Genomic DNA, 21,247 nt, shown 5'->3' on the forward strand with positions numbered 1-21,247 from the left:
CGACTGGAACAATGCAGGGACGAGTTCACGAAGCGAGGAATCTGGTGCTATTTGACGGAAGACAACGGCTTCGTACATCCGGCCTCGACAAGCGACGGACCGGAAATGTCACCATCCCCAACCTTGAACTCCACGTAGCGGCGGGATCATCGGCATTGGTGGGATCTGAATGGCTGAGCGCATCTGGCAACGCAGCAGCTTCATCGCAATCTCAATTTCCCCCTCTCTTACCCCAACCATGCGAAGGTGTGGTCATCGGTCCACGAAGATGGGATGGGAAAGGACATGACGTGCATACATGTTTCTTACGCCATGTTTGGCCGTTAAACACACCACACACAGCGAAGGAAGTTGTGCACCAAGAGCGACAGACATTGGACCTTTCACCGCATGTCTATCCGAACCTCGAGTTGTTAGTTCTTCCCCGCTCCTAAGCCCCGCGTTTGTCGGCTAACCACCTGTTCGTCCCTTGTCTCCCAAGACGGGCTAAGACGTGGTAGGGTTTTCCATGCGGGGAGTTGCGCCACCTCCAACGGCCCGCAAGCCCGGGGCAACTCAGGAACACATCGAAACTTCCGTCCATACAAAGCCTGGTCTTTGAGGCTAGATGGCGGCGGAGAAATTGGCCAAGATTGCTGGTGTTTCGGCTGCTGCGCTCACCACCCTAGTGAGCCCGCCGCAGTCTTCTGCCCATGTCTCTGGATTTTCCGGCCTTCTTTGGACTGCTTTGGAGCAACTTTTCGTAGGTTTGAGAGACTATTAGTATAAGTAGCTTCTGAAAGCACAAGCGAATTTCAGTCACCTGCAGACAGACAATTGGAGCAGAGGTCTGCCAAGAGATAATATCCGCTGTGCAAATCACGTCACGGGGAAGCAGAGAGCCAAGAGGAAACACATATCCGAGCGGAAATATCGACACGAGCACCATACTTGGTGGTAAGCGAATATCAATCATTTAGCAATATCTCGTTATGACGTTAGTTGCGTTCATGTACTTGTCGTGTGCTGGGTGTAAGGCACGTCCTCCAAATAAGCAACCCGAACTCTTGTTATGTAGATGGAATCCTTGTCATTCATCATGCCTGCTTGAGACCCAAGAGCTCGGTAAGCTTGAGCATGCTGACAGTAACCTTGTTCGTGGTGCTGGGGGGCAGGACGCCGGCACCCATGATGAGGAGGTAATCAGGGTCCTCCTCCATGATCCGCAGGTTGCGAGTATATGCGCCAGCCTCAGGAGAGTCGTACGCAACCCACGCGCTCGGGTCGCCGCCGCGGCGGTTGATGAAGAGAGGGGCGCTGTTGCTTGACACCACAATGGTTCCGTTGCAGCCACCGACGGGAGACCAGACGACGTTGGGGCTGTTGATGGGGAAGACACCGCCATTGGTGCTGTTGATGTACATGTCGGGGGCGTCGGCGAACTTGCGGGGGTCCTTCGCGATGCGGTAATAGATTGGGAACGCGTAGGTCGGGATAATGGGAGCGCCGCCCCATTCAAAGGTGTACATGTAGTCGCCATTGGCGAGCTGGGTGACGAAAGGCATGCCGGGGCGGTCGGTGTATGTGGGGTAGGAGACATCGGTCACGACGGCGGACCAGTCCTTGAGGTCCTTTGTGGTCTGGTGGGAGATCTCCTGGCCGTGCTCGGCCGAGCGCTGATCGGCGTAGTAGAGAATCAGGTCGTCCTCGAAGATACTACAATCAATGTTAGTAATTTCAGACTGTATGCGTTGCGGTTCGGTTTGCTCTCGACTTACAGAATGAAAGGCTCCCAGACGGGTGTCTCCTCGTTGTTGGGAATGGCCCGACCGCCACGAGCGACGTGGGAGAGGAATTCCCAAGTGCGGCCCTTGTCCTGAGACGCATACAGGTCGATCTGAGTCTCGCTGAGGTCGGTGGGAATGCTGTTACCGGCCAGAAGGACGGTTCCAGCAGGAAAGCCTGCAAAGTCCTCGCGGAGCTCGTACAGGAAGGGCTGGTAACGCAAGCCCCAGTTGTTGACCTGGTCGTGGACCTGGCCGACTTCCTCCCAAGTGAGACCACCGTCGAGAGACTCGTAAATGGGGAACCAAACCAGAGGGGGCTCCGGTGAGTAGTTCTCCCAAGTTCCCAGCAGACGGCCGTCGTCGAGCTGAACCGTTCGAGGGTACAGCACGCGGGGATCCGTGTAGTTGTCAGGCGGCTGAAAGATGAGGTTGCGCTCGAACGTCTCAAGAGCAGAGGCGAATCCGCAAGTGAGCGCGCCTACGGCGGCGATGAAGGCGGATCTGAGCATCATAATGACTGCTGCGACTCGACGATCTCTGCAGGATGCGACGCGTCTGGAGAACGATGTGCGAGAACAGGAAGGCAACTTTCTCCGGACCGAGAAGCAACGCACCTTTTATAAGGTAGCATTGGACATCGCGTTCCTCGTTGGTTGACCCATGGGGTTGGTTCCAGAGGAGCAACTGAGCTGGGGCTGGTGGCCGTGGCAAGCTGCACAATGCGACCTTGCCCGAGCCATGAGCTTCCTCTCGGTTACCTCGGCCATGTGGCGACTCTCCATAACCGTTTTAACCCTGGCTCAGCTCCCCCAGACTGGAGAAGCCTGGAGAAACATTGTCGTTGGCAGGCAGGGCCTACTCCAGAGCTGTCAAAGAGGAGCTTCCAAGGCGTGAAGCATGAATCGACCACTGACTAGGTGCACCGCTGCGCAGCAACTGTATGCGCTCCAAACAAACAACGGACGATCGATGATGATGATTAGAGTCGCGGGACTTCATGACATGGTTGTGCCGAGATGGAAAGAAAATTAGATTGGGGTTGCGGGAGCCGGGCCAATGTTATCTCGAGCTCCGCCGTACAAACTTGCTCGTTTCGGATGAACCCCAAGAACCTAAGCTGTGGGGTTCGTGCGGGGGAATGGAGTCAAGTACCGAAGTTGCGTGTGGGAGATGCGCACCAATCATTCCAGCCAATCCCTCGGTTGCGATGATTACTCTTGGTTTAGCTACACTCGTCTGCCTGTGCCTTCATCTGGGTTGTGAGCCGTTGTTAACAAGGGGGAGAGGAGGGGAAGTTGTGGATTGCCAAGCTGCCTGAGCTCGAAAATCTTTCGGAAACAGCTTGCTTGGAGTGCGTTGCTTCCGTCGTTTTCCTACTCAGTCATCTCACCGCCCCTCAATGCCACATGACTCTAGAGTTGCGATTATGTCAACAACACAAGCTGGGAGTTAGCTCAATGGCTGAGTTTACAATGGGAGGGATCAGGTATCCGTAACTTACCTGTTAGTGGACCTCAGTGTCCTATGAGCTATGTTTCTCTCAAGATGAGGTTGTTTTCTCTCCATATCCGCATAACATAAGTTACTTAGCCATGCCAATCTCATATTGTTCCTTTCCGAGACTCCTTGAGAAGCTGCGTTGAGCTATATTTTCTCGAGATATCATAAAGAATATACGGAAGCTTCAGATTTCCCAAGGCGTACGGGTGCTGAGAGCGTTTGCGGAAGAGAATAAAGATCAGTACTTCGTCAAGCCGACTTATCGACTGGTTTATCCTTTAGCGGCGTGTAAATACGGGTAGACTTGCCATTGAACCGTCAAGGAAGTGTAACAATCGTAAAGCAATTACTCGCTGCGGCGACAGAATTAGTCAATTGAGCCATATTCATGTACCAAACACTAGGAAACGTTGCTGTCTGCAAAAAGTCGGAGAGGTCAAGGATACTAAAAACTCAAAGGAGGTCCAGAAGTTTCGAAGACCTCCGATAGATTTAGAGGACTTAGGCCATTGGGAAGCTATTATAAAGTAGGTAAATCAAAACAGCCTATTTCGTCTCATGATCGTTGATATTAAACAATTGAATATGATTCACGTTTCAATGAAAAGATCCCAACTTTAACTCCAATGTCCTGTTAAAATCACATCCATCAATGGCTTGGTCTATCGACCTTCGATACCATGTGATCCGATACACACTATCATCATGGTGATCACTTTCACAATGAGCCTCGAGGACAGTGAATCGTTCCTGAACGCAGTTACCTAAGTCTTGGCCAGATGTTCAAGTATCTTGAAGCTCCAGTCACTACGGAAGAACATTAGTACTGGATCGACATTTGCTCTAGTTCCAACTTTCACACATCGAAATGTTGTGTGAAGACGTAAAGTAGTCTGCAAATCCCCTGATGCTTGATACGTGCGTCAGACTTGCTACTTGTGTTCTCTAGCATTCCAAGGAGGAGTTGCTCTTTTTACTTCCACTAACTCGACTGTCAGTGAGCGCGTTCCGTTGCATGTCGTGTATCATACCACTATCCCAAAGCTAGCTGGCTACCGCATCTTTCACATAAACACTATAATCTAGTACCGGCTTGTAACGTGGAAAACTCTGTCCGAGACTTTGTTGGGCATCAACATTGTTGTTAGGCCAGCGAACGAGGAAAACCGCCGTAATAAGAAATACAGAATATTTCAGAGATGGTGCATTGGTCCATTGTCCTGCGTAGAATCTCAGTGATTTCTTGTGTGAGTAAGGTACTTCAGAGTGAGTGCATAGAGACTCTCATCTTGGCGTGCGATACTTGTCACTATTTGATTACAATGTCAGCCAACTGCATATATTACGCGATAACAAATCGCCATATCAGGCAGGTCTGTTCGCGCGATTCTAGGGTCTTCCGCGTATACGAGACTTAACCTCCCTTCATCTGGTTGTTGAAGATTACGGTATCGCACTGTAACATTGCAATGAACTGAAATTACACTAAAGCGTAGATGTCTGGTGAAAGGATGGCGGACTCAGCTGCCTACTGCGTTAAGTATAACCTCAATGAAGCGTTCCGCAAGTGAAGAGCCTGTGCCTGAACACGAGAGTGTGCCAGGATCTGATTACATCACGAACAACTTCAAGATGCAATGCGACGTTGACCTGCATTCGTATGTTCTCTCACCACGCCGCTGATTCTGCGGTCATAGCGAAAACCGACTTCAACTCAAACAACAACCACATATAAGCCTCTCACCAGTTCCAGGCCTCTATTGCTTCATTTGATAATCAAATTCGCTGACTATCACTCGTTATATCCAAATCGGCGTGAATCCCACTAGGATGCACCGTCCCTTCGTTTTTGCCAGCTTGGCGCTTTGCTTGAGCCAGGCCATCACCTTTGATGGAAACATCAGACCCAAACCGGAGCTCATTCCGAACGCCTTTGTGGTCGAGCTCCGAGATCCAGCCAGTCTCGGCCGCCAATCGGTCGAACACACGCCCACGTGACTTTCAAGCATGAGCTCTCGTCCTTGACCTCTTACGATGTTAGATACGAATACACCAATAAGCACCTCTTCTATGGAATGTCGATGAACGTTCACAACAATCAGTCTCTCGCTGCAATTAAGGCTCTACCTGAAGTTGTCAATGTTTCTCCCGTGCAGTTCATCCCGCGACCTCTGGCTGCTATCGATCATGAAAGTCACTCGAAACATTCCTCATCGCGTTCCTCGCGGAAGCTGACAAAGAGACAGCATATTCCCGAGAAGACTTGGATTAAAACACCCCTCATACCATGACTGGAGTTGGTCGTGTGCATGCTGCCAGCATCAAAGGAAAAGGGGTCAAGATTGCCGTCTTAGACTCCGGTGTCGACTACTATCATCTTGCTCTCGGCGGTTGTTTCGGACCTGGGTGCAAGATTTCGTTTGAATATGACCTCGTGGGCGATGACTACGACGGATACGGCACTCCAGTCGAAGATACGGATCTTCTGGCTGGTTGTGTCGGAGGTGGACATGGCAGTCACGTCTCAGGTAAGTCGCCAAATAACTCCCAATGCTTGAAATATGCTCACTGATTACTTGAGGAATCATCACTATGGAATCGTCATCCAACGATACTTTCAAGGAATGGTTGGTGTCGCACCCGAAGCAACTCTAGGCATGTGCCACGTCTTCGGCTGTTCCGGCGGCGTCGGCAGCGACGTCCTGGTTGCTGCCATGATGCGCGCTGCCAGCGACGGAGCCTAAAATATCAGCACGGCCATCGGTGGCTTCTCCTCCGTTGGCAACTCGCCAAGTGACCCTTACCATATCCTGATCCAGAAGGTGACGGACAGCGGTATTGCCGTGGTGGCTGCCGCGGGCAATGACGGAGCCAATCTCCCCTTTGCAGTCAACGGCCCAGCAAACAGCCTTGCTGCCATTGCAGCCGGCTCTGTCGAGAATACTCTTTTCCAGACGTTCGAGTTGGTCGATTCTAATGGCGAAGTAATTCGCTACGGCAGTCTTTACCCCTGAACCGTACGCTCAGGGCTGTGCATGTCGGCGATGGGGGTGTTCAAGGCAACTTCGGATGCCGGGCGGCGGATTACGATGCCACCGAGAGCAGAATTACGGGTTCCAAGGAGGCTTATGTGATTGTTGTTCGACGTGGACTCTGGGGTCTCTCATTGATTCAAGATGTTGCAGCTACGGCAGGCTTCAACAATATTCTCACGTACCCGGACAAGGACGTTCTTGACAATCCCTTTTTGGAGGTGTTTAGTGCTACCTTGCCGAATACTGCGCGTAACTTTGGCTCGACAACAAACAAAAAGATCCAGTTTGGGTTTCTGCAAAGCGGATACTCTGTGACTCTTCGAACTGCTGTCCTCCAGCTTGCTCGGTAAGCAGGAGCCGGCCAGATGGAGAACTTTAGCAGTCCAGGTATGTGGCTTGGTCGGTCGTCGCCAGATCCAATTACTCCATCAGTATCGGAAACCCATCAGACAAGGCCATACAATACACTCTGGGTCACACCCCAGCTCCCGGCATCGCTCGGTACCCTAATCCGGACGTACCGGGCCAAGTGGGGTTCTTCAGCAACATCTATCAACCGCTAGCCTCTTTTCCTTTTACAGCGACCATCAACTTTCCAGAAGGTTCGTCAGTAACGCTGGGCCCGGGCGACAGCAAGACCATTTCTGTGGAAATCCTACTGCCACAGAATCTCCGCGCTTTCATGATTCCCTTTTACTCAGGCTTCATCTCCATCTCCTCCGATGGGAACGAAAAGCTGTCTATTCCGTACCAAGGCGCCGGGTATAACTTCACCGCCGCTCCTAATTTGGTCACTGGTCCCGTGCCGCCTAACGCCCTCGGACCCGTAACCGAGTATCCCGTGTTCGGAGCTCCGCAGCTAGTCACGGCCGACGGCTTCGGGATCCAGGACTATATCAAGATTGATCCAGCCGAGCTGACCCTGTACTACGATGGCATGCAGCCCGTGCGGATCGAGCGGTTGGATGTCGTCAGCGCAGACACAGACTTCAAGCCGACGTGGTATGGATTCGATCAGAGCAGACCTTTGAACTATACGAAAACAACGCAGCCGGTCAACGGTACGGTCGCGGGTGCCGAGTTGTTGGGCAACCTGTACGTTGACTACAACTATGCGCCCGTGACTAGCTTACTTGACTATTGGCCTTTTCCAAGGTTGTGGCACGTGGAAACTGCGTCCGTCCCTATCCCTATGTTGAAGGGCGGATACAGGCTGCCGATCTCTCACTTGAAGAGTGGCGGATGAGAACAAGCCCGAGGACTGGTCTACTGGATAAGCGGTGTTATCGACGTCCCGCAAGATTACTACCCGTGAGTAAATCGCGCGGGTAATATAATTCTTACCTATCAATTGTGTCCAAACGTTCTTAATCCTCAACCCTTATCCCGTGTAGTGGCACATGCGTCTCCCGATTGTGCACGTGTACCGCCAAGATCAAATCAGCAACTTATACGGTGATGATTAATACGGACGATTCGAGGCAAGTGCTTCTTACAGCTATTGTAAAACCGGAGTTCGATATAAGAATAATCGGAATATTCCCTGGGGGCCAAAACACCCAACGCCGCAAGGCCAGCAAATGGTTGCTGTCGATGAAACCGCTGTTGGGCTATTGTCTTGAGACTGCCGAGGAGCTTGGATCAAATTGTCCCAGAGCGGGCACTTCATTATCCCCGGGGAAAGACTCCTGTGGTTAAACTTCCTTGTCCTGAACCTAAAAATAGTAAGGATGCCGCGGGCCGTCTTAGTAGAGTGCACAGCTTTATATTGAAACATCCACATTATGCAGCGCGGTAGTATAAATAATGAAGATGATCTGACTCTGCGGTTATATGCGCGGTCACTCTTGGTTCGGCAGGCAGAGACGGGCCGGGCTAGAGTCCGATGTGGTGATGGTGGTAACTTCAAACTTCAAAGTCCCCTGGGCAGTCAAGAGGCTTTAGGGGCATCAGATTAGGATTACTGCGTACGTGTACAGGTATGCTTTTACTATTTACATAGGTATTACAACTCATCCAGTCCCGCTGCTGAACAGCAATACGCAAACCCTACCACCACCACCATTGCTGCTGCTTCTTGATCCATTTGTGGACCAAGGGAGCGATGTCGAGGTTGTTCTTTTCGAGGTGCATGAAGTGGCCATTGCCCTTGATCCCAATTTCACTAAGCTTGATCCACTCCGGTTGGCCTCCCACCTGCTTCAGATAGTCGATGATACAGTGATCGTAGGTAATGTGGACACTGGCCTCTCCCGTCAAGGCCAGGTAGGGCACACTGGCGATCTTTGGAAGTTTTCGGACAGGTTCCTTTTGAAGGTAGCAGTTACGATGAGCCAACGACGCCTCACCTACAGACTCGACCGTGGCGTTGAGTTCCGCGGCGCTGGAAACCGCCGGCTCGTAGTCGACGGGGGTGTTGGTCAGACCCCAGGGATTAGCCGCGCTGCTGGTCAGACCATAACCGTAGGCGCGGAAGGGGATCGTAGAGGGCTCGACATTGATGCTCCCAGCGAGATGTTGAGGACAGTCATTGGAGATGCCGACGGCGAACTTAGAGCCCAGCGAGTGAGAGACCAGGTAGGACTGAGCGCCGATGAGGGAGAGAAGCTCACATCCAGCGGCGCGCATGGCCAGCTCCTGGGAGACTTGGCTGGTTGTGTATGGGATGAAGCTTTGTTGGAACTGGTCAAAGTAGGGATCGCCGCGCATGCCCGTACCGGGCCATTGGGTGTGAAGCTGGGATTGAGGGTAGGTGTTGTAATTCTTGACGCCGGTGAAGCCCATCTCGACAAATTCGGCCGACATGCCCACGGCCATGGTGAAGTTGGCTGCATTATTGGCTGTGGATCGGCCGATGCTGTTGGCATCGACAAGGTAGACCTGGTAGCCTTGCTTCAGGAAGTAGGTCGCCCACCCGGGACGATTGTCAGGGGTGTTGAGCCATGTGGTTCCCGGAATACCGCCGCCGTGGATGAAGACTAAGGGAGTCGAACGAAGGGTGAGGATGGGGGTGAGCTTCTCGACGTAGAGCTGGCCGATGGTGATGTTGCCCGTGGGGTCTGGTGCGCTTTGGCCCCCGACGTAGAAGAATTCTCGACTGTGCAACGTCTCTGAGGGTCTGCACGTGGAGCTGACGGCGTTGACGCCGATGCAGCTACTGCCGGCACTTGAGGTGGCTGTGACCGTTGATGCGGCCAGCGCGAGCGCGGAGAAGGCCGCAAATCGGACCATGATTCTCGTGGCTGGCGGGACGTTGAAGCAGTTTGACACACGCCAGACAAGAGGCAGAGGAGCGCGCTAGATGCGCACAGATTTATCTGGCTGGAACACACAAACAGGTCAAACGCGCATCATCAGACGAACAAAGAAAGGGCGAGAACGGGATCTAAAGCAGGGCTTGCGAACGAGAACTACTGTTAATATACGCTAAACGACCGGAGCTTGGTTCGTTTCTGTGTTGGTTCGGATCAAGCCAAACAGGACTCTCCAAATTTGCAAATATTGGAGCAACGAACTTTTGAACGCAATCTCGGGGAACTGGGCAAGACTGGGTCCAACACCGTAGAGAGAGTGTTCCCCCCTCGTCGGACGAGTTTCCCAACCCATCGCAGCCAAGCCGCAGCCCGCAAGTCACCCCTTGCCAGCCCATCTGCACAAGGCAGAGGCATGACGTGCCAAAGAAGGGGGAAATCCCGGAATGCTGAGGAACCTCTTTTCAGAGTTTCTGACTGCAGCTTTGGGCTTGTCCGATCTTTGACGCCCAAGGTTCACCATTGGACCCGTGCCGCGAACCCGCAGGCCTTCCGGCGTTCACGTCGCAAGGTTGGCTGCCGACGGCATAGGGTGAAGGGGGGGGGCCATGACTCGAGATCGCCTCACCCTCCACTTCAGCTGCACTCTTTCAAGACAACCTTGACCATGCGCTTAATCTATTAGCTGGATGGCCATCGCGGGCCTTGGTGGAACACGGGCCAAAACAGCGGCTCGTCTTTCCCCATGCTGATGCCCGCTGTTCACTGCTGTTGCGCAACATTTGCAATTATGCTAGGGACAATGAATAGTCTGCAAGTCTACGAGTCTTCGATCTTTGAGCCCATCCCACGTTCCCGGGACTTGATCCACACCTTATGGGGTTAATAACGCGAGCTAGGCCATCGCTCATCAGGGAACTTGATCTTGATAACCACGATGTGAAACCAACCTAGACTGCGCGCCATGATACATCAGATTCTCCGCCATGTTGCTACCTAACATATGATCGAGTTCATATCATAAAGCGGCCCGGCCTCCCCCTTACGGATGATCCATTCCCTCGTGTCCGACCTGCCCCTGACTTCCAACCCAGACCCCCCGTCCCTTCGCCATGTCGAACGCAACGACCTCAGCGAAGATTGGAAAACCGCCAAACAACACGAGGGACTACAACATCATCAGGGGTATCTACCGACAATATGGTGTTACGACACTCGATCCCAGTCTGGGCTACCTCTTCGCCGCAAAGGAGCCTGCAAACGCCGTTCACGAGTCCAAGCAAGGCGCCATCATCGCGGGAATGATTGTCGTCTTGCTCGCCATCATCGTACCGACAGCAGGAAGACTTTGGGTTCGAGGACGGGGGGCACAAACCAAGTTCGGATGGGACGACTGGGTCATCATCGCAGCGGCGACTCTTGCGGTGGTATATCCGATCCTACAGATCCTCGTCGTCGTCGACGCGGGAGGCGGCACGCACACCTGGGAGAATACCTACGACGACTACCAATTCTACTCGTATTACCTCACCGTCTGCCGACTGCTCTACTACCCTATTGTCGGCATCATCAAAATTTCCATCACTCTCTTCATCAGACGGCTCGTCGACACAGCCTACAGGACCTGGAGGATTCTTGCGGACATCTTCCTCGGAACGCTCGTTGCATATGTCATCGCCGCCTTGTTTTGGAGCATCTTCCTGTGCAATCCGCCACGAGCTGTATGGGACAGAGAGTTTGCAGGAGCTTTGGCAGAGCCAGCGACGTGCGGAAACCAGTTCCTCAGTGCGAAGGTTCTCAGCATCATCCACGTGGTGCAGAGTATCCTCCTCCTGGCGACGCCAATCATCATCTTGTGGAGCATTCGCATTGATAGGGGCAAGAAAATCAGGCTCTTCATCATCTGGGCCTCTGGCGGGCTCACTGTGACTGGCGGCCTCTTACAACAGCTGCAGCCATTCACATCAACAGATATTTTCTGGGACTACACCATCATCTTGAGGTGGACAGTGCTCGACATATCCATGGGCATCGTCACCGCCTCGCTACCTGTGCTCGACGCGGCCATCATGGGATCATGGCACGCAGCAAAATCTACACTCGGGCTGTCGAATCCCGACAAGCAGAACAGCAGGGGGACGAGGGGGACCAGAGGAACGAATGTCGAGACGATCAGCTCCGGACCCCGGAAAAACTATGCCAGCTCGGCTGAGAACATCGTTGGAAAAGACGACGGCCTTGAGATGGACGTCATTCAACACAACGGGCCAGATGAGACGAGTGATAATCACTCGATACCAGATACTACGGGCCATGACAGACGACATAGGGTCAATAACATGGTATGAAGATACGATTTAAACGAAAGAAGTAACATAGTGTAATCCATAACCATATAGAAAATATCAAAATACTATTGCTGTGCAAAGTTCAAACAGGATCCATCGTTCATCACATCTCTACAATCACGGCCAAATCCTAAGTCCCCGAAATCCCGGATAGACCATCAGTGTACGGAGTAAGCGCAGACCGGATCTGGCAGCATCCCGAAAAGCACCCTTGTTGTCTCGTAAGCGAACCCCGGAGACAATTTGCATGGGCAACGTGGGCTCCACGGCTGCCCTGACTGCCCTAACTGCCCCCAAAGGCTGGCAGAAAAAGCCTGCGCAAATCTTTTGATATATCCCTGAGGCTTTTTCTCGCGAGCAGATTGTCGATCGCCTTGTCCGTGCTTGTTTGGACTCCCAGTCGTAATGTGGGCGCGCCGCGCGCGCTGATGGGTCCTTGATAACCTGCGGCCAACGGCCCATTTAACCAGGAAAGAATGACTCGAACCTCGTGTTTTTCCTTTTCGATCAGGACCCGAGAACCAGGAAACACTCGACATTTGCCGGACCGGCGACGGCTCCACCATTATCATCGACGGTCTTAAGTACGTGCGCTGGACCAGGTTAATTAACCACCTTACACTGCAATTTGAAGAGAATTTCGAAGTCAGCTCCGGGCGCCTCGTCCTCGCGACAGATTATCAGGAGCGCGGATAAGTACATACCGGCTAAGGCGGCAATGACACGAATCGCCAGGAGACATCGCTCACAATAAGACACAGGAGAGTAAGTACATACCGTAATTTGGTGACAGAGACGTGGCTTGAAGGCTACGAAAGATCGCCATAGCTCGTATTTCAGTGGCTTGTCTCAAAATCCCGCTAGTTGAAAGTATGGCGGCCCAACGGTCGGGCACTTTTCGAACGGCTTTTGAGGTTCAGATACAGAGGTGCTAAAGACAATAGATTAGTGGTGAACTAGAGTCGGCTACTTAAGGTAAGTAAGCACATGTGGATTCCGACAGGGGCGCTTGAAGTGAGTCGATAGCAGAATGGGTTGACCATATGTAGAAATTATTTAGATTTTGTTTCGCGGCCCTCGTCAAAAAGAAACCCGAAGTCGATAGATGTGAAGCGAACTAAGTGGATCCATTAACAACAGCCTTTAGAACACCGAATTCAGTGACCCAAAGTGGAAGGCATTTCGAGGGTAATTCTCAGGTGAAGCTTCCCCAAATCAGTTTTCACTGGTAACTGCATGTACATATGGGCCATTAAAGACGATGGGAACGAACGACTGGTCATGACTGAGACCCGGGCCATGTTAGGAAATACTTCAAAATGTGGTATAATGAAGGGCAACACGAGGTTTCTCAATGCCATGAAGGCTCAGATAAATAAGGAAATAGCATGCAGACAGAGCAACAGCAACTCCATCGTCGGACTGGAAGAGTGCTCGTTGACATGGCTTCTCAAGAGGATGCTGATGTACCGCCGAAGGCACATGCAGGAAAAACAGACAAGCAACCACCGCAAGAGATACCGCCATATATTTGCACTTGGAGCCTTAACTTCGGAATACCAACTTCGAATTCAGATATCCGATGGACACCAAAGAGACCCATGCTTGGTTGGCCATGGCGATCCCTATCTGGGATGATGTGAGTGAAAATGCCCGGGTGACAAGTTGCAAGTACGGGATAGACCCGGAAAAGCCCATAACCGTTTTTCCACCAAAAGCTGTGAGTGGGTAGAGCGGGCGAGGGAAACTAGACGAACTCAAAATACGGTACCGAATTCCAGGATAGCGTTACCATTAGCATCATCAACGCAAGGTAGTCGTGGCAAGTTGTAGGCAGTGCGGCAGCACACCAGCCAGCCAGTGATCTCATCCCGAATACTAATGTTCCAATTATCCGAAATGTAGTCTGAGCTGCTTTTAAGTCTCGGTATCGCTCCTCGGCAGAGCCATTTGTCTAATGATACCGAGCATCTGTCTCTGCTGAAAGTCAACTAGATTGATGATTCGCCCTTCCCGTGATTAGTTTCGTTTACGAAGCCCAGGGCGTTCACTATGAAAGCTTTTGTCGCCAAGAAATCCAACTTAAAGCTCATCCTGATGCATCGGATGACGTAATGCGTCAAAATACGAGATATGCTATGGCTCATGCCCGTCAGAGCCCTTCTATTCCAAGGTTGTGGGAGTCTTATGGTGTTCCGAAGAATGAAATTCGACCGATCTATGATTTACGAGAGCCATCATTAGCAATGATATCTCCTCCATTTGATTATGGACTATGGAAGCTAAAGGCCAGAGATGACATCAATTCACATGCGTCGGTCTTTGGGTGTTCAGGACGGTGGGGAAAAGAGTAGCAGCTGACATGAAGGCATATGAGGTGAGAGATGGAAATCTGTATCCTCAAGGATGGATGTAAGCTTGATCCGACGTTGTTTTAAGAACCATCCTGGTACATGGCCAGAAGTCGTTTCTGCTACAAAAACGATGCTGTGTCGTGCGGATAGCACGCTGCACCGGCAGTTGTTCTGTTGACAGACTTGGCAGACTATACTTATAGAGTCTATCAATGCATCATGCATGCAACATCGAGTGCCGAAGTTCTATAAACCCCACGAAAGTTTAGAAGTAGGGAAAGCGATGGGGATCTTTGAATGGGACTAGAAGGGAAAGATCAAGGGAGCATGCTGCAAGGACGGCAGCAGCAAGCGGAGGCGTCACGGCGTGCTGGTGATGCCGGAGAGGCTGGAAGTTAGAGAGTCCATTCCTGAGTGTTCAAGATACCTTACTTATAGACGTCACCATAAAACTGTTTTCTGAATGAGGTAATAGACACGTCAGCCACGTCAAGTAAGTAGATGGAGTCTACTTGTACCGTAGTCGTCGACAGAGGTTGGCTTTTGGTGCGCCACAACACCAACTTCTGACACGGTGGGCACCTCATCTGTCGTCACCACCGTCGATTCGGTCCTTTACAAGATCGGAAATTCCGTGTGTGTATGTGGTGTGTAGCTCAACATGGCGGTCTTGCCTTTGTCCTCGCATCAGAGGCAGAAGCAGAAGCAGTGTATTTTGGACGCTCATATGAGAGGTAAAGAAGCGAAGCCTGGACGCAGCACGAATAAAGAGACGTCACATTGCACTGGCTTAGCATATGGAAAAGTCCAGTCTGCTAAGTGACTTGCTTCGAGATAATTTGGTAGAATGAGGCAAGGTTGATGAAGTGCATTCGAATCTCAATGCTTCGTTGCGGCCCAGGTAGCTCAGTGACTCGACCTAGGATTCCAAGTGAAATTAGAAATTGGAAATTGGGGACCTCGGTGATATCTTTGGAGGGCCAATCCACGTCGACAGTTCCGCAAAGGGTTACGCAGAATTCTAAAGAAACTATTCTTGTGATTAGGGACGCTGTCAGTGTTATACAAAGGCCACGTTAGTCGTGAATCCGAACCAGGATGGTTCTCAAATATTTGCCGAGGACATAGCTTCGACAGAACATGAAGTAAACACTTCATTACATTTTCGAAACAGCCAACGTCACCCAGGGTTTGAGGTCAGAATGACTAGGAAATAAGATGACGAGTTCAAGTAAGTGAATGAATGCAGAAGACCTGCCCAACCAGACTCTTCACAAACTTGGTAGTAAGGTATCTTTTTAAACCACCAATAGCAAGATGAGTTCAATGTGGGCTTGCTGGGTATCGGCGAGCTGTATGCAGAACCCGGGCGTTTTTCGGCAGTTTTTAGACAGTGGTAGAGCTTAGCATTGATAAAGGTGCGTGCCATGATCTGAGAAGGAAGTCATCTTCGGGCCTTCTACGCAAATTTGAGGTCGTCGTGACCCGTCATCTGATCTGCAGGGCGGAATGCCACCTCAACTCCTCAAGACTCCGCACAACTCCGCCTTGAACGTGGACTTAGGGTGTGATGGACCATGCCAAGATCAGGAACTCTGTCTTGGTAGCATGTGCCACATCAGGGACCGCGGGGTCGGCTCATGCAAAGTCTACGTGTGTGGGTGAACATTTGCAGAAGTGTTCGGATGGCTGGCCACATAACGGGCCTATTCACCCCGCGGTGGTTGCCAGTTGGAGAGATGACAGCCGGCACTAACAGAACTTTGCTACCCCGCCATCACCTGCATGATATTTTGGAGATGCCCCGGACTGCCAGGTCGAGTTTAGGTCCGGGGAAACGTGTGCGGGTAGGGCCGTCTCGGTTGGGGGTACTTCGGCGTTGTTTGTTGTGATGCGTGCCGGTGGGAGTAGCGAGGGCAGGTTGGATCGTGAAATATCTAGTAGCATCATGCAGGCATGTGAGTATGCAATGAGCTGCTACGCTGTTGGAAATCCAGTCTGTGATTTGATATATAAAGCCAAGATGATCCTCCTTGGACTGTCGTTGTGAGGAACGTGACACGAGCATCACTTCTGAGGACACTTGCCACAGGTTGGTATCTTGAACGGTCAAACCCTTCACAAGACGACAGCAGCCTATATAACATGAAGGCATCCACAACTCTGGCAGTCGCCACCCTTGTCTCCTCTGTGTATGGACATGGATATCTGACGATTCCGTCCAGCCGCACTCGCCTCGGTGCTGAGGTAAGGACCCAAGAAGTAGTACCAAAGACTTGTCCGTGAGCTAATGAATCACCGGCAGGCCGGCATAGATTCCTGCCCCGAGTGCACCATCCGGGAGCCCGTCTCCGCATGGCCGGATCTGACGGCCGCCACCGTCGGCCGTAGCGGACCCTGCGGCTACAACGCTCGCGTCAGCGTCGATTACAACCAGCCCGGAAGCAGCTGGGGTAGCAATGTAGTCGCTACCTACACTCGCGGCCAGACCGTCGACGTCCAGTGGTGCGTCGATAACAACGGCGATCACGGCGGCATGTTCAGCTACCGCATCTGCCAGGACCAGTCCATTGTCGACAAGTTCATCACTCCCGGATACCTCCCCACCGACGACGAGAAGCAGGCCGCCGAGAACTGCTTCCAGGCTGGCACGCTCAAGTGCACCGACGTCTCTGGACAAAGCTGCGACTACAGCCCTGACTGCACCTCCGGCCAGGCGTGCTGGCGGAACGACTGGTTCACTTGCAACGCGTTCCAGGCAAGCAGCCGACGCGGTTGCCAGGGCGTCGACAATAACGCGCTGGGGTCGTGCTACACCTCCATCGCCGGCGGCTACACCGTCACCAAGAAGATCAAGATCCCCGACTACGTCTCGAACCACACCCTGCTGTCGCTGCGCTGGAATTCATTCCAAACGGGTCAGGTGTACCTGACGTGCGCCGACATCGCCATCGGTGGAGGCGGCAGCACCTCGCCGTCCTCTACACGCACGACGAGCGCTGCAGCGACGGCTACGAGCGGCACTTGCGCCATCGCCAGTAACGTGGCCGTCACGTTCAACGAGATCGTCAAGACGGTCCCAGGCCAGACGATCAAGGTCGCGGGCTCAATTGCTGCGCTGGGCAACTGGAACGCGGCGTCAGCTCCGGCGCTTTCGGCGGCGCAGTACACCAGCTCGAACAACCTGTGGACCTACACTGTCTCGCTGCCGGCCGGAACGACCTTCGAGTACAAGTTCATCAATGTAGCGTCGGATGGAACTGCGACGTGGGAGAGTGACCCGAACAGATCCTACACTGTGCCCCAAAGCTGCTCCACTGCGGTGACGGTCAGTACCAGCTGGAAGTAGTATCAAAGTGGTGTTTGTGGTTGAAGAACCTGAAGCAAGTCAGTACTTTAGTCAGCGCTTTGGATTCACTGTACATACTTCCAGTTGCTCGTATTCATGTTTTATTCCCTTTTCTTAGCAGTGGAAAATTGTATATATGCGGTGACAGCTGAAGTAGACTGAACTCGATCTTCCTAATGATCTTTGGAAGACCACGAAGAATATCGCAGTCAGTTCATCGCGGGCTTCCAAGTTGCATGGCCCAATCAACAGGGAGGCTTACAGGAAACAATTGATGAGCTACACATGTCTGAACCAATAATCCTAGCCCTATTAAATCTCGTTCCCCCGCTATTCCGTCTGCTTATCTGGCGCTGTAACGCTATGATGCTCAGCCCTTCCAGGGGTTGAGCAAGCTACCGGCGCTTCCCGTCTCGCTTGAATAGGATTGCTTGAAATGATGGGGGACCGTGGGCAGTGCTCGTCTGCCTGCAGCAGTTGACGCGACTTTGGCGCTATCTGGGCTTCTTGCAGAATCCTTCGTGAGGCCTCTGTAGACCAGAACGTCTCACTCTCGTTCCGACTTCTGAGTTAAACTTCAATTGTTTTGCACATTGAAACATTGTGAAGAGTCTGTTTGTCGAGGCCGCTTTGTTTGCCACAAATCGGCGAATGAGCAAGACGGCCAGCTCTGGCGGCCTGAATCCTGACAGCAAACTTTGTGACAGGGCGGCTCTTCTGCCTTGTCAATGTGGGATCCCATCCCGCTCTAGTGCTTACATTTCCTGCGTCTATTGGCCTCCCCATTCGATCAACGCTTCTGCGACGGACCGTTCATTGTAGGCAGCAACATGCTCTCTTTTCCATGCAGATACGTATGCGTTTCGCAGTCGGCAGCTTATGAGCCGTGAACAGGGGTGAGTCGCCACATGCCATGCGCATCAGAGGCATCAACTGTTCAACCCCTGTTGAGGCAGCCACTAGAGCACGATGCCGTGATGCCTGACGCTTTGCTGGCAAACTCAACGAGATGGCAAAAGAGAGACTTCTTACACTTTGCGCGCGTAAGTTTCTGGGGGTTATTAAAATGGAGATAAATATGCGCGGGCTACCATCTTCAACTCGAGTTTGAGATTCGATTTCACCAGCATCTATCCTTTCCCTTATTTCATTACAACAGAGTTTTCACAATGGCACGCACAACCGCGGCTGCAGCGGCCGCTCTGGGCCTGCAGATGGTTGACGAGTCGGCCACAGAGACCAAGACCCCAGCTCAAGAGGAGACAAATGGTACAACAACCACGAACGGCAAAGAGTCAAATGGCGAGACCGCCGGGAAAGACGAGACGTCGACAGGAACCAACGGCGAAGAGAAGAAGGAAGACGAAGAGGAGAAGCCTAAGAAGCCACTCGCTCCCTTCGGCTCAATCGCCTCTACCAAGAACATCTACAAGTCCGCCAAAGACAGCGATGGCAACTGGACATGGGTAGACAAGTACCCCGAAGACGTCCAAGAAGCCGCCGAGAATGAGGAGACGGAGCAGTATGCAGTCGTAGTGCGCAACATCAAGAGCAACGATAGCCGGAAGAAGCTCGAGGCCGACTCCATCGTCATTCAGAGCCCCTGGCTGAAGAAGGCTTTGGGCGAAATCCTGGACGGCTACACCGGTGTTGCCTGCGAGTTGGAGCGTCTCGAGTTCGACGCCCCCTTCCGCCCCTTCGTGCACCGCTGGACGGAATTCCGCAAGTACCTGGGCAAGAAGGACCTTGATGCACACACAAAAGAGCATCTCACTATCCTGCATGACATCCTTCAATACGAGATTGGCAACACCATCAAGGCCTTTGAGGATTACGTTGCAAAGTGCGTCATCAAATTTGAGCATCTGTGGATGATCTTCCAGCCTGGTGCCCTCGTCCTCTCGGCTCATAAAGGCCCTCTTTCAGCGTTTGAGCTCGAGGAGACTGAGTACATGCAGAATAACTGCGGCAAGTTCCTCCAGCTACGTGCCGACTGCGTCGACTATGGCGGCAAGGAGTTCGGTCGCTACGGCGAGCGCATTAACATCTCCGAGTTCCTCGGCACTAAGAAGATCACCGGCCTCAACGCCTACCCCTGGGCCTTCCACGCCCAAAGGGAAAAGCTGCGCACCTCCCTCATCCAGCGCGGCAAGATCTTTGAGGAGCTGGCCGGGCACAACTACAAGCAGTACTCGGGCACCGCCATCACCTGGGATAGCGAAGGCAACGAGGTGCCCATCCAGGTCGAAGGCCGCATCGTCGTCGACATCAACTCATTCAACCGATTCAGCCCCTACCGCAACCGCTATGTCGACGACTGGAACGCGAAGGACATGGAGGCGCTTTCGGTGTGGAAGCGCCAACACGGCCTGGGCAAGGATGGCAACCTCAAGCTGACTCCATACCACCAGATGCTGGCGCGGTCTCGGACGCGGGGCTACTCCCTCAAGCTGAAGAAGTGGCTCGATTTCTTCGTCGAGCAGGTCACTGAGATCACCTGGAACACAAATGCCTTTGACAAGCTCGTCCTACCCGAGGAGCAGAAAGAGCTGATCCTCGCCTTCTCCGAGTCGCAGCTCGACGGGTCTACTTTTGACGACGTCATCTCCGGTAAGGGTAAGGGCATCATCTGCCTCCTTTCAGGTCCTCCCGGTGTCGGCAAGACCCTGACGGCTGAAGCCGTCGCTGAGAACCTCCGTGTTCCCTTGCACACCCTCAGCTCGGGCGACTTGGGCTCGCAGCCGTGGGAGGTCGAGCACGGCCTGTCACGTATCCTGGAACTCGTGGCGCGGTGGAACGCGATCTTGCTCCTGGACGAGTGCGACGTCTTCCTCGAGGCGCGCTCGACGCATGACCTCGAGCGTAACAAGGTCGTCTCCATCTTCCTCCGGACGTTGGAGTACTACGAGGGTATCCTCTTCATGACGACGAACCGCGTTGACAACATCGACCTGGCGTTCCAGTCGCGCATCCACGTCTCGCTTGAGTACCCCGACCTCACTCCGGAGTCGCGCCGCCAGATCTGGCGCAACTTTTTGCAGGGAGCAACGCTCAAGAGCGAGGTTTCTGACGAGGACATCACTGAGCTGTCTGAGTTGAAACTCAATGGTCGACAGATCAAGAACATTCTCAAGACTGCGCAATTGCTGGCTGCTAGGAAAAAGAGTCCTTTGCAGCGTAGTTTCATTGACATTGTTCTCAACATTGAGAAGCGGCGCCCTGGAAGCCAGGCTTCGTAAAGGACCTTACCTAGCCAGGGCGTGTTATTGGCATGAATGCACGGTTTCGTTGGGTGAGAAAGGCAGGTTAGGAGTTTAGGTTGATTCGTGATACAATGAATGACATCTTATGACCACTATTCCTGCGCCTTCATAGTTGTGATGTGGACTGTGGTATGGAACATGATGAGACGGAGGCCTCGGTCGACGCATACATAAGTCTTAACACTATCGGATGTGGGTTTGTCACCTAGACAAGTATCAAGTCTCATGTCAAGTTTGATGTCTGGTTCAACTTATCTTTATTAATATTATATAATGGACTATACCTTGCTGAATGTATCTGGATCAACCGTCATTCTCTCATCGACAAGCGCCGTGTATTACCATAGCGGCTTGACAAAGGAGGGGAGGGATGGAGCCGAC

General features: G+C 52.4%; 6 protein-coding genes across 6 annotated transcripts; 4 read left to right on the forward strand and 2 right to left on the reverse strand.

The window, feature by feature from the left end:
- Window positions 1-934: 934 nt before the first annotated feature.
- On the reverse strand, window positions 935-2,766 carry BDP55DRAFT_621961 (BNR/Asp-box repeat protein). Its single transcript, XM_060571356.1, has 2 exons — window positions 1,758-2,766; window positions 935-1,695 (listed from the first exon to the last, which is right to left on the reverse strand). Exons 1-2 carry the CDS (start codon window positions 2,276-2,278, stop codon window positions 1,077-1,079), a joined length of 1,140 nt encoding a protein of 379 aa, XP_060423131.1. The 5' UTR covers window positions 2,279-2,766; the 3' UTR covers window positions 935-1,076.
- Window positions 2,767-6,516: 3,750 nt separating this feature from the next.
- Window positions 6,517-7,960, forward strand: BDP55DRAFT_682801 (uncharacterized protein). Its single transcript, XM_060576286.1, has 2 exons — window positions 6,517-7,567; window positions 7,646-7,960. Exon 1 carries the CDS (start codon window positions 6,984-6,986, stop codon window positions 7,545-7,547), a length of 564 nt encoding a protein of 187 aa, XP_060423132.1. The 5' UTR covers window positions 6,517-6,983; the 3' UTR covers window positions 7,548-7,567; window positions 7,646-7,960.
- Window positions 7,961-8,196: 236 nt separating this feature from the next.
- BDP55DRAFT_682802 (Alpha/Beta hydrolase protein) lies at window positions 8,197-9,793 on the reverse strand. Its single transcript, XM_060576287.1, has one exon. It carries the CDS (start codon window positions 9,530-9,532, stop codon window positions 8,351-8,353), a length of 1,182 nt encoding a protein of 393 aa, XP_060423133.1. The 5' UTR covers window positions 9,533-9,793; the 3' UTR covers window positions 8,197-8,350.
- A 398-nt stretch (window positions 9,794-10,191) lies between these two features.
- On the forward strand, window positions 10,192-11,987 carry BDP55DRAFT_682803 (uncharacterized protein). The gene has a single exon (XM_060576288.1). It carries the CDS (start codon window positions 10,665-10,667, stop codon window positions 11,898-11,900), a length of 1,236 nt encoding a protein of 411 aa, XP_060423134.1. The 5' UTR covers window positions 10,192-10,664; the 3' UTR covers window positions 11,901-11,987.
- Window positions 11,988-16,034: 4,047 nt separating this feature from the next.
- BDP55DRAFT_682810 (starch binding domain-containing protein) lies at window positions 16,035-17,980 on the forward strand. Its single transcript, XM_060576289.1, has 2 exons — window positions 16,035-16,501; window positions 16,560-17,980. The coding sequence occupies exons 1-2, from the start codon at window positions 16,400-16,402 to the stop codon at window positions 17,601-17,603; spliced, it is 1,146 nt and encodes a 381-aa protein (XP_060423135.1). The 5' UTR covers window positions 16,035-16,399; the 3' UTR covers window positions 17,604-17,980.
- Window positions 17,981-18,463: 483 nt separating this feature from the next.
- On the forward strand, window positions 18,464-21,139 carry BDP55DRAFT_682812 (ATPase). Its single transcript, XM_060576290.1, has one exon. The coding sequence runs from the start codon at window positions 18,773-18,775 to the stop codon at window positions 20,840-20,842; it is 2,070 nt and encodes a 689-aa protein (XP_060423136.1). The 5' UTR covers window positions 18,464-18,772; the 3' UTR covers window positions 20,843-21,139.
- The last annotated feature ends 108 nt before the right edge of the window (window positions 21,140-21,247 follow it).

The sequence above is a fragment of the Colletotrichum godetiae genome, assembly GCF_030913485.1.
Source record: "Colletotrichum godetiae strain CBS 193.32 chromosome Unknown BDP55scaffold_74, whole genome shotgun sequence".
NCBI classification, from domain to species: domain Eukaryota; kingdom Fungi; phylum Ascomycota; class Sordariomycetes; order Glomerellales; family Glomerellaceae; genus Colletotrichum; species Colletotrichum godetiae.